This window comes from Podarcis gaigeae (genome assembly GCF_964106915.1).
Source record: "Podarcis gaigeae genome assembly, chromosome: 18".
NCBI classification, from domain to species: Eukaryota; Metazoa; Chordata; class Lepidosauria; order Squamata; family Lacertidae; genus Podarcis; species Podarcis gaigeae.
In genome coordinates this window covers 2,127,431-2,140,245 of record NC_139696.1, presented here as the reverse complement: position 1 = coordinate 2,140,245, position 12,815 = coordinate 2,127,431, and the positions used below count along the sequence as shown (strand labels likewise).

Sequence of the window (12,815 nt, the reverse complement as noted above, 5' to 3'; positions counted from 1 at the left end):
GTTAGTTCTTGGTATGAGCTTTCGTGTGCATGCACACTTCTTCAGATACAGATGCATGCACACTTCTTCAGATTCTTTATGGTGTTCGACTTCTGAGGCATGTTCAAAAACATTCCGGGTTTCCGGTGTCCGGGTTCTGAATCATTCAGCTTCCAAAGCGCTTGAAAAAGCATGTTTCCACTGTACAATTACTATTCCTAATCATTCAGATGCCAAATTATATAATTAGGTGGGTCCCACCGCCTGCATGCTAGAATGAATGGTTTGCTTTTTTTTTACTTAATTTCTGCGTTCCAAAATCTTATCCATCTTAATTAAAACCCATTCAAAAATTTATTATTCTTATTATTAGCTTGCAAAGCTATCCCCAACAGTATCGTTCAGCATTTGGTTGGTGGGGAAGCCCCAGCATTCCCCTATTGTTAGCTTGCAGATCTATCCCCAAAAGTAAAAAGGCAAAGAGACCCCTGACCATTATGTACAGTCGCGGCCGATTCTGGAGTTGCGGTGCTCATCTCGCTTTACTGGCCAAGGGAGCCAGCATACAGCTTCCGGGTCATGTGGCCAGCAGGACTAAGCCGCTTCTGGCGAACCAGAGCAGCGCACGGAAACGCCGTTTACCTTCCCCCTGGAGTGGTACCTATTGATCTACTTGCACTTTGAGGTGCTTTTGAACTGCTAGGTGGGCAGGAGCAGGGACTGAGCAACGGGAGCTCACCCCGTTGCGGGGATTCGAACCGCCGACCTTCTGATTGGCAAGTCCTAGGCTCTGTGGTTTAACCCGCAGCGCCACCCGCGTCCCGCCCCTACAGTATCTTTCTGCATTTGTCTGGTGGGGAACATCGGGGATTCCCCACCCCTGCTCTCCCAGCCGGCCGTCGTTTCCCCTCCAACGAGAGACGTGTTCATATCCTCTGTGAGAAGAGCTTTATTTCCATCCCGGACTGGATGTTCTGGTTGTAAAATCCTTCTCAATGAACGTCTGGGAGAGAGCTAAACCCTTTAGTGGCGCCGCGTAAAACGACTGTCCCAGATAAATCGCTGCCTGGAGGGCAGGGGCTAAGCCGAGAGGGGATTAACCCTCTCTCTGCCCTGTCTTCCACCCCGTTGCCAGAAGGACGTCGGAGATGGCAGAAGTTGCCAGCCTTCTTAAGCTCAGTGGCATGTGGGTGCCAGCCCCTCTGGTCAGCTGCTCTCCTCTGTGTGGCATCACACACAGTGCCAGATTTACATACAAGGGGGGGGGAGTGATTTAGGAGCCCGGCCTGTGATGTCAAAGTTATTCCACGTATTCATTCATTTTTTTAAATGGTATTCTGTGTGAGCCATCACTTATGCCCCGTATTTTTCGCTCTATAAGACGCACCAGACCATAAGACGCACCTAGTTTTTGGAGGAGGAAAACAAGGAAAAAAATATTCTGAATCCCAGAATCCAGAACAGCAAGAGGGATCTCTGTGCAGCGAAAGCAGCAATCCCTCTTGCTGTTCTGGCTTCTGGGATAGCTGCACAGCCTGCATTCGCTCCATAAGACGCACACACATTTCCCCTTTTTAGGAGGGAAATGGGAGTCTTAAAGAGCAAAAAATACGGTATTTTCCATATTTACATTGTCATATTATTCGGTGAACTGAGACCTGCAGGTTTGGGGCGGTATACAATTTTAATAAATCATCATCACTGATCTTGGGAGTTTTAAAAATTATTGGTTAGGCTTGCCCAAGACTCAGACAGATCTGCGACAGGTAGGCTCTTTAATTCTCAAGGTCGTGGGTTTGAGCAAATGATTCCTGCATTGCAAGGGGTTGCGGAATAGATTATCTTGAATGGTTCCTTCCAAACTCAACAGTTCTCTCCCATCTTTTCCGAGTGTCCTGTTTTTCCAGGGACAGTCCTGGAATGACAGAAGCCGTTTTCTCTTCTGCCATCGAATGGCGGATGAGTTTCATGAATTAAATCAGAGCCGCACCTGATATTCAGTACCGGATTTACGTATATGCTAAACAAGCTCTAGCTTAGGGCCCCACCCTCTTGGGGGCCCCAGAAAAATTAAAGGGAAAAAACTGGATGCACACTTCCAAAATACAAGATAAAAAACCAATAAAGTAAAACCTACATCCAGCGTTTTGCGTTGTGTAGGCTCCTAGGATGTCAGTCATGGGCCCCACCTGCTCCCTAAAATATCACTGGTTTGCTCCTTTCTATATATAGGGTGCCTACATTCTGAACGTGCAAATGACTTTTACACGTATTGAAGATATAGGGGGGAGAGAGAAATGTGAGCATGGGGGGCGTGATTAGAATATGCAGTTGATAACTGAATGAAACCGGAGAAGGGGAGGAAGGGAAGTCGATGGTTGTGAATGTTATGGCTGTATTTATTGAAATGCGAAAAATTGTAATGGAAAAATATAAATCAGGTGTAGGCAGACTCCGGCGCCCCAGATGTTTGGGACTACGATTCCCATTATCCCTGATCACTGCTCCTGTTTGATAGGGATGATGGGAATTGTAGTCCCAAACATCTGGAAGGCCAGAGTTTGCCTATGCCTGGTATAAATCATTAAAAATAAAAAAATAATAGGCGCCTTGGAAAGCACACTTAAAGGGCACAAGGAGCAGAACTTAGGGGGCCTATTGGTGCAGATAAATACACTGACTCTTCCTCAAATTCCTCCCCAGGAATTTCTCCGAAAAAGCCAGACATGGACAAGTCTCCCTTCAACAGTCCGTCTCCGCAAGATACTTCGCCCCGGCTGAGCAGTTTTACACAACACCACCGTCCTGTCATCGCCGTACACAGCGGTAGGTCGGGGGTCGCCAAGGAAGGGGGCAAAATAAGGCAGGAGAATTCTCCCTAAAGCTGGAATGTGTCACTTTGGGTTCATGTGTCTGTGTTGCAGGGAAGCCGCCACATTTTGAAACCCCCTCGCAAGCAGAAACGTAGCAGTGAGTCCTTGCACTGCTAGCTTTCTGCTTGCAGAGACTCTCAATACATACCGTATTTTTCGCTCTATAAGGCACACCAGACCACAAGACGCACCTATTTTTTGGAGGAGGAAAACAAGAAAAAAAATATTCTGAATCTCAGAAGCCAGAGCAGCAAGAGGGATCGCTGCGCAGTGAAAGCAGCAATCCCTCTTGCTGTTCTGGCTTCTGGGATAGCTGCGCAGCCTGCATTCGCTCCATAAGACGCAAACACATTTCCCCTTACTTTTTAGGAGGGAAAAAGGGAGTCTTATAGAGCAAAAAATACGGTATGTGATTCCTCAGTCCCAGCCGTCCAAATTGGCACAGCCCACCTCTTATTTTTTGACTCAAGTTGCTTCCGGCACAACTTTTGAAAGCCTTTCCTTTCTCCTAAGGACTTTCTCTCCCTTGTTTCTGCTAGGGCGCTCTGAGCATCCATTCTTTTCTGCAGCAAACTGCAATGTGATTCCCAGCTGATAAATTTAATAAACGTAATTTAATAAAAGTAGCATTTCCTACTGCGCATGGCGGGGAGGAGAAGAGATGCTCCATCTTTGACCAAGAATGAGGGGAAACACCTATGGCCCCCACCCGGTTGCCATGTGTCCTCTTTTTCCAGGACATGCCCTCCTTTTGAGGATTAAAATATCCGGGCAGATTTTTAAAAAATTGACTTTCCCAAGGAGACCGTGGAGCAGGGAGGCAAGGTTGTAGCGGGAAAGAAGGCCAGGGCGGTGGTCTCCGCAAAGGCACCCTGGGCAGGGGTCCAGGGGTGTCGCGGCAAGGCCGGCCACCCAGTCTCCTCTCTACCTGACAAGACAGAAGTACTGTTTTGGGGGGACAGGAGGCGGGCAGGATTCCCTGGTCCTGAATGGGGTGACTGTGCCCCTGAAGGACCAGGTGTGCAACCTGGGAGTCATTTTGGACTCACAGCTGTCCATGGAGGCGCAGGTCAATTCTGTGTCCAGGGCAGCTCCATTTGGTACGCAGGATGAGACCCTATCTGTCCGCAGACTGTCTGGCCAGAGTGGTGCTTGCTCTGGTTATCTCCCGCTTGGACTACTGCCATGCGCTCTCCGTGGGGCTACCTTTGAAGGTGACCCAGAAACTACAACTAATCCAGAACGCGGCTGGGGACTGGGAGCAGCCGCCGAGACCATATAACACTGGTCCTGAAAGACCTACATTGGCTCCCAGTACGTTTCCGAGCACAATTCAAAGTGTTGGTGCTGACCTTGAAAGCCCTAAACGGCCTCAGCCCAGTATACCTGAAGAAGCGTCTCCACCCCCATCGTCCGCCCCGGACACCGGAGTCCAGCTCTGAGGGCCTTCTGGCAGTTCCCTCCCTGCGAGAAGCCAAGTTACAGGGAACCAGTCAGAGGGCCTTTTCGGTGGTGGCTCCCGCCCTGTGGAACGCCCTCCCACCAGATGTCAAAGAGAACAACTACTACCAGACTTTTAGAAGACATCTGTTTAGGGAAGCTTTTAATGTTTGATGTATTACAGTATTTTAATATTTTTTTTGGAAGAGTGGCTGGGGAAGCCCAGCCAGATGGGCTGGGTATAAATAATAAATTATTATTATTATTATTATTATTATTATTATTATTATTATTATCTGTCGCCCCCTGCAGGTATCGCCCGAAGCCCTCACCCTTCCTCCGCGCTACATTTCCCCACCACATCGATCCTACCCCAGACGGCCTCCACTTACTTCCAACACACAGCCATACGGTACCCGCCACACCTTAACCCTCAAGACCCTCTAAAAGACCTCGTCTCGCTGGCCTGCGACCCGTCCAATCAGCAGCCAGGACCGGTAAGGAACCACGGATCTCGTCCCCGTGTGGTTTTGGGGTTAGGGGGAGGTCCTGGGACTTGGTGATCTTGCTCAACTCGCTCTTCTCAAGGCCCCCATAGATACCGCACCTCTGCCCCTCTCCCCTGCGTGGTTTTTCCTCACCCTCTTGAGGACTAGCGGATTGTTCGGGCTGCGGCGGTTTCCGAGCGGCCGTGTGTAGAAATGCGCATTACGCCAGGCTGAAACTTCCCAAACCTTTTGGAGGTCCCAGGTCGCAAGGTGGTTAGATTGGTCTCAACCAGAGCCAGGGCTTTTTCGGCTGTGGCTCCGATCTGGTGGGACGCTCTGTCACAAGAGACCAGGGCCCCTACGGGACTTGACATCTTTCCGCAGGGCCTGCAAGACAAGAGCTGTTCCGCCTGGCCTTTGGTTTGGACTCAGTCTGACCCTTATGTTTCCCTCCCCTTACGGTTTTGATCTATGGGCTACTTTCAAAATGAGGCTGCATTTTAACCTTTATTTTAAATTGGTGTTTTTTTACTGTATTTTTCGCTCTATAAGACGCACCAGACCACAAGACGCACCTAGTTTTTGGAGGGGGAAAACAAGAAAAAAAATATTCTGAATCTCAGAAGCCAGAAGAGCAAGAGGGATCTCTGCGCAGCGAAAGCAGCAATTCTTCTTGCTGTTCTGGCTTCTGGGATAGCTGCGCAGCCTGCATTCACTCCATATCTGAAGAAGTGTATCTAAAGAAGTGTGCATGCACACGAAAGCTCATACCAAGAACTGACTTAGTTGGTCTTTAAGGTGCTACTGGAAGGAATTTTTTTTGTTTCGCTCCATAAGACGCACACACATTTCCCCTTACTTTTTAGGAGGAAAAAAGTGAGTTTTATAGAGCAAAAAATATGGTAATTATTATTATGTTTTTACTGTAATTTTGATGGTGGTGGCCGCCCTGAGCCCAGCTCTGGCTGGAGAGGGCGGGGTATAAATAAAAATTATTATTATTATTATTATTATTAAAAGGAAGCTGTCTGTGCGTCGGGACAGGCTGTGTCGATGGCGAAAATGGAGGCTCTCTTGCTTGTGTTGGGGCACACAACAGAGCCTAGGACTTGCTGATCAGAAGGTCAGCAGTTCAAATCCCTGCAATGGGGTGAGTTCCCGTTGCTCAGTCCCTGCTCCTGCCAACCTAGCAGTTCGAAAGCACACCGGCGCAAGTAGATAAATAGGTACCGCTCTGGCGGGAAGGTAAACAGCGTTTCCGTGCGCTGCTCTGGTTCGCCAGAAGCAGCTTAGTCCTGCTGGCCACATGACCCGGAAGCTGTACGCCGGCTCCCTCGGCCAATAAAGCGAGATGAGCGCTGCAACCCCAGAGTCGGTCACGACTGGACCTAATGGTCAGGGGTCCCTTTACCTTTACCTTACTTGTAATACTATTGCTACTACTACTAATGGTTTTGGTAAATATGATTAAGATAATCCATGCAAAGCACTTTGAACATGCCAAAGTGTTATATTATGCATTTAATCAGTAGAAAAATAATAATTGGTTGCATGCATGAATCCAAGCATGGTAGGAATATAAAGTTTATTGATTTATGGGGGGCGACAGCAGCACTCCCGAGACTTCCCTTCGTCTGGCAGGGGGCAGCTTTGGAGTTTCCCATAATGCCCCGGGACTCTTGCTGCGTTTTGGGCGTATGACACCTTGTTCCAGGGTGTAATACAGTGATTCAGTGTGTTGTGGCACCCTGGGGTGCCTTGAATGATGTTCAGGGGTGCCGCTGGCAACAAGGAAGGGTGTTCAAAAAAGGTTGAGGGGCTGCCAACTCTGCAGGCAAGGGGGGGGACATACCTGGGCTCCTGAGCCCCACAGGGGTACCACAGAAATAATGCCGTGGGTCAAGGGAGCCGCGGCTTAGAATCTACAAGAGCGAAAGCACAACACACAAGGAAAGGGGAACTAGGAGGGCAGAGGAAAAAGTCAAGCTCGGGAACCGGTTCTTAAACAGGGGATTGTTATAAGGACCAGCGGGTGTGAGAAAGGGGGGCATTGCTTAGACAGAAGATGGGATAGATCAGGGGTTGGCAAAGCTTAGTCCATCAGCTTAAAGGTAAAGGGACCCCTGACCATTAGGTCCAGTTGTGGCCGACTCTGGGGTTGCAGCGCTCATCTCGCTTTACTGGCCGAAGGAGCCGGCGTACAGCTTCCGGGTCATGTGGTCAGCAGGACTAAGCCGCTTCTGGCGAACCAGAGCAGCGCACGGAAACGCCGTTTACCTTCCCGCCGGAGCGGTACCTATTTATCTACTTGCACTTTGACATGCTTTTGAACTGCTAGGTTGGCAGGAGCAGAGACCGAGCAACGGGAGCTCACGCCACCATTGCGGGGATTCGAACCTCCGACCTTCTGATCGGCAAGTCCTAGGCTCTGTGGTTTAACCCACAGCGCCACCCGCATCCCTTCAGTCCATCAGCTTAGTTTGCCATTATTCTCTGGTAGGGACTTTATCTTCTTTCCGTCTCTGGGCTAGTAACATCCATGCGGCAGTCGTTGCATAGCCAGATTATCGTCTTCCGAAGCAACTCCTCTGTTCCGAACTTAAAAACGGAGAGCGTAATGTTGGTGGCCAACAAAAGAGATCTCAAGGGAAAGCTTTAAAAATGTAGTATGAACACCGACAACTGGGAAACACTGGCCTGCGAGCGCTCCAGTTGGAGAACAGCCTTTGACAAAGGTGTCATGGGCTTTGAAGACACTCGAACTCAGGACGCAAGGGAGAAACGTGCTAAGAGGAAGAGACGCTTGGCAAACCCTCACCAGGATCAACTCCTGCGTGGAAACCTATGTCCCCACTGTGGAAGGACGTGGGGATCCAGAATTGGCCTCCACAGTCACTTACGGACTCACGGTGAAAACCGTGTTTATGGAAGGCAATCGGCTATGACGGATTGCCGAAAGAAGAAATAGAAAGTTTGGGTTCGACTGCAGTGAGATGGGGCAGCGGCACAGCGTCTTACGAGAGGGGGAAAGCCAGAGGGAGATTTTGGGCTGCTTTGAAGCTGGGAATCTCCAGCAGTCTCCAAATCAAACGCTCCCTGCCTTCTGCAACCATCACACAAACACACACACACACAGACGGGTCTGGCCGTCGATATGCATAACATATAAAAAATCTTTGATGTGCATCTTGCTTTGCTGCAAGGCTGCTCTCCACCCTGGTGGGCTCCCCGCTCCATCACCAGCAGGTGGTCCCATCAAAGGGGTACATACCTACTCCTCAGGCTGCCTGCAGGGCAGCTGAGGGGGGAGAATAGAGGAGGTCTGACCCCCCACCTCCCAAAAACACACACTACATTTACGAGCCAACGTTACCTGTGAAAAAACCTTTGTTGTTTAGTCGTTTAGTCGTGTCCGCCTCTTCGTGACCCCCTGGACCAGAGCACGCCAGGCCCTCCTGTCTTCCACTGCCTCCCACAGTTTGGTCAAACTCATGTTTGTAGCTTCGAGAACACTGTCCCACCATCCCGTCCTCTGTCGTCCCCTTCTCCTTGCGCCCTCCATCTTTCCCAACATCAGGGTCTTTTCCAGGGAGTCTTCTCTTCTCCTGAGGTGGCCAAAGTCTTGGAGCTTCAGCTTCAGGATCTGTCCTTCCAGTGAGCACTCAGGGCTGATTTCCTTCTGAATGGAGAGGTCTGATCTTCTTGCAGTCCATGGGACTCTCAAAAGTCTCTTCCAGCACCACAATTCAAAAGCATCCATTCTTCGGCCATCAGCCTTCTTGATGGTCCAGCTCTCACTTCCATATTTGCTCCTGTTTTATTTCCTTGGGTATCGTCTCTCTGCATAGGGTTAAAGTACGTCTGGGTTTTCCTGGACGTATCCAGAATACCAGGGAAAACCAGTCTTTGTTTTTGCCTCTCCCCCCCCCCCCCCATTAAAATACAATCATGCCAAACAGAATCCGTTCCGGAAGTCCGAAAATGTTCAGCAACCAAGGCACGGCTTCCGATTGGCTGCTTTCTGCACACAATCGGAAGCCGTGGCAGACGTTCGGCTTCCGGAAAACATTCACGAACTGGAACACTTTTCCTGGTTTGCAGCGTTTGGGAACCAAGGTGTTTGAGAACCAAGGCATTTGAGAACTAAGGTACCGCTGTATACAGAGGATAAATGTAAAAAGTTAAATTACATTTTGGGAGTTCGGATCAATAGCCAAATGGTGGGTCTTATTCTAATCGCTCCGGTTAAAAACCTTGCAACTTTTGCTATCTATCGCCTGTTCCTCTTGATTTGCCCGAGGGAATGGAGACTGTAACAGTGTTTGGGCGACCCGGAATGGAAAATAAAAGAGGAGTGATAATTTTGCTCCTCAAATCTTTGTAAAGATTGCAGGCTGGAAGGACATGAACCGCCGATTCGCGACTGCCATCTCCACAGGGACATAGGCGTTTTTCCCACTGGGGTTTTTTGGAATCGTCCCTCAAGTATATTCAGTATATTCAGTCTTGCGAGAGTCAAAGCGCATCTATATTTTGGAATTATTAAATTATGCAAACAGGGCGGCCAAGAGTCAAAACGTCTAGGTGGGGAATAAGTCGTACTGTGGGAAGAATTTCCTTATTGTGGCCGAGTTGTTCTGTCGCTCGATATCGTTTAATTAAATTGCTTTCTTTACTAAAACCCAGCGTGAGTAGCCATCGTAGGGATAAACCACAGGAGTGAAGTTTGGGGTAAACTATTTTAGTCCCGGCGCTCTCTTGCGACTCTAGAGATAGTAGACCAGACAGATCTGTATGTGTGTTTGTGAGAAAGTCCATGTAAGAAACTAGCCTACTGCATAAATTTGCATTTGTCGCCCCGCCCATTTTGTCTCTGGCCCCGCCCACTAGCGGCATGTGGTTTCCCCCTGCCCTTCGCATAAATATGGGGGGGGGTTCCACAGATCGCTCCCTTCCCTCAATCTTTATTCCAGCTTTTGCAACTTCACCCTACTGATCCTAAAATAAAATAAAAGTTTCAAATGCCACAAACCAAAGGTCAACAGTCCAGCTATAGCCCTATGCCTAAATTCCACCACCTAATAATAATAATAATAATAATAATAATAATAATAATATTTATACCTCACCCATCTGGCTGGGCTTCCCCAGCCACTCTGGGCAGCTCCCAACAAAAATATAAAAGCACGATAAAATATCAAGCATTAAAAACTTCCCTAAACAGGGCTGCCTTCAGATGTCTTCTAAAAGTCAGATCGTTGTTTATTTCCTTGACATCTGAAGGGAGGGCACCACCACCGAGAAGGCCCTCTACCTGGTTTCCTGTAACCTCACTTCTTGCAATGAGGAAACCGCCAGAAGGCCCTTGGGAGATGGACCCCGGTGTCCAGGCTGGACGATGGGGGTAGAGATGCTCCTTCAGGTATACTGGGCCATTTAGGGCTTTAAAGGTCAGCACCAACACCTTGAATTGTGCTCGGAAACATCCTGGGAGCCAATGTAGGTCTTTCAAGACTGGTGTTATGTGGTCTCAGTGGCCGCTCCCAGTCCCCAGTCTGGCTGCCGCATTCTGGATTAGTTGCAGTTTCCGGGTCACCTTCAAAGGTAGCCCCACGTAGAGCGCATGGCAGTAGTCCAAGCAGGAGATAACCAGAGCATGCACCACTCTGGCCAGACAGTCTGCGGGTAGGTAGGGTCTCATCCTGCGTACCAGATGGAGCTGCCCTGGACACAGAACTGACCTGCGCCTCCCTGGACAGCTGTGAGTCCAAAATGACTCCCAGGCTGCACACCTGGTCCTTCAGGGGCACAGTTACCCCATTCAGGACCAGGGAGTCCCCCACACCCGCCCGCCCCCTGTCCCCCCAAAACAGTCCTTTTGTCTTGTCAGGATTCAACCTCAACCCGTTAGCCACCATTCATCCTCCAACCGCCTCCAGGCACTCACACAGGACCTTCACTGGTTCTGATTTGAAAGAGAGGTGTTCTACCTCGAAAGACCCACTGCGGGGGGGACGGGGTCACAAATGGGGACGCCGAGTTGAGCTGGCCGAGGTGCCCGTGTTCCCCAATCCCGCCCGGCCGCTGTCCCCGTTTTTTTCTAAGTGGGGGGGGGGGTTCTCCACCGGGGCGGCTCTTATGAGGGCTCTGTTAACCAGCTTTGTGTCTCTTCTTTTGTTTTCCATCTTGTGTCCCCCCCCCCCTAGTTAAATGGAGGTGGACAAGTGAAGGTACCCGGGCATTACGTTCCCACCCAGATGTTGGCACCGCCGCCCCCCCCGGGTCTGCCCCGCCTGGCAATCTCACCCGACACCAAACCCATCGCGACAACTTCCGAGGGAGGGACCACTTCGCCGACGTCTCCCAGTAAGCAAGCCTCAAAAACGCCCCCCCCCCAAAAAAAAAACCCCGATCCCGACTCCCGCCCGCCCCCTCCCAAATGCCCCAGCAGCTGTGCCCATCCATGCCCAATTCTGCCCACCTCCCCAAACCCCCAAATCCAGACATGCTCACAGACCGCAGTCTAGCGTTTTCATTTTTCGGAGAGGGGCGGGACTTGGAGCGTGGCAGCGTTTTTCATAGAAGGAGGTTGTTGTTGTTTTTCCAGGGGCGGCGGCGGCGGCAGCAGCAGTGGGGGAGACCTGGGTTCGAAACAGCCAATGGGAAAGGGCTTGGGCAAAGGTTACCAGATTTGTTTTTCAACGAATCCGGGGACACTTTTGAACTTCAATAGGAATGATTTCGGCAGGGGGCTGATTTGTAAATCCGGGGACTGTCCCCAGGAAACAGGGATGTCTTGTAACCTTAGAAGCAGCCTGTGCAATAAAACTGACTAACTGACTGACTGTAACCTTAGCTTAAAATGCACCTGTGGAAATCAAAACAGTGTCCCTTCTGGTGGCTTGCAACTGAATAGTTTGCGGCTAAATAGAAGCTTTGGGACGCAGGTGGCGCTGTGGGTTAAAGCCTCAGCGCCTAGGACTTGCCGATCGAAAGGTCGGCGGTTCGAATCCCTGCGGCGGGGTGCGCTCCCGTCGTTCGGTCCCAGCGCCTGCCAACCTAGCAGTTCGAAAGCACCCCCGGGTGCAAGTAGATAAATAGGGACCGCTTACCAGCGGGAAGGTAAACGGCGTTTCCGTGTGCGGCTCTGGCTCGCCAGAGCAGCGATATCACGCTGGCCACGTGACCCGGAAGTGTCTCCGGACAGCACTGGCCCCTGGCCTCTTGAGTGAGATGGGCGCACAACCCCAGAGTCTGTCAAGACTGGCCCGTACGGGCAGGGGTACCTTTACCTTTACCTTTTAAATAGAAGCTTTGCAGCTCGTCGATCCGAAACAGCCTCTTGCAGACTCAGATCTAGCCAAAGGAGCATCTGTGTAATGAAGGACTTCCATTGATTAATAATAATAATAATAATAATAATAATAATAATCCCCCACCCATCTGGCTGGGTTTCCCCAGCCACACTGGGCAGCTCCCAACAGAATATTAAAAATAAAGGTAAAGGTAAAGGTACCCCTGCCCGTACAGGCCAGTCGTGTCCGACTCTAGGGTTGTGCGCCCATCTCACTTAAGAGGCCGGGGGCCAGCGCTGTCCAGAAACACTTCCAGGTCACGTGGCCAGCGTGATGAAGCTGCTCTGGCGAGCCAGCACCAGCGCAGCACACGGAAATGCCGTTTACCTTCCCGCTAGAAAGCGGTACCTATTTATCTACTTGCACTTAAGGGTGCTTTCAAACTGCTAGGTGGGCAGAAGCTGGGACCGAAAGACAGGAGCTCATCCCGCCGCGGGGATTCGAACCGCCAACCATGCAATCGGCAAGCCCTAGGCGCTGAGGTTTTATCCACAGCACCACCCGCGTCCCCCTAATATTAAAAATATTAAAAATACCAAACATTAAAAACTTCCCTAAACAAGGCTGCTTTGAGGTGTCTTCTAAAAGTCAGAAAGCTGTTTATTTCCTTGACATCTGACGAGAGGGTGCCACCACCGAGAAGGCCCTCTGCCTGGTTCCCTGTAACCTTGCTTCTCGCA

At 50.2% G+C, this 12,815-nt stretch overlaps 1 protein-coding gene across 4 annotated transcripts in view; it reads left to right on the top strand.

The window, feature by feature from the left end:
• The window catches only part of NFIC (nuclear factor I C), a 108,200-nt gene that overhangs the window by 80,236 nt on the left and 15,149 nt on the right, over nucleotides 1-12,815 (top strand). For 2 of the 4 annotated variants that reach the window (XM_083720513.1, XM_083720512.1), the window contains exons 7-9: nucleotides 2,683-2,805; nucleotides 4,605-4,789; nucleotides 10,987-11,146. In XM_083720513.1, coding sequence (XP_083576639.1) covers nucleotides 2,683-2,805; nucleotides 4,605-4,789; nucleotides 10,987-11,146 — 468 coding nt within the window. The remainder of the gene's footprint in view (nucleotides 1-2,682; nucleotides 2,806-4,604; nucleotides 4,790-10,986; nucleotides 11,147-12,815) is intronic. The other 2 variants (XM_083720515.1, XM_083720514.1) reach the window with 1 other exon arrangement.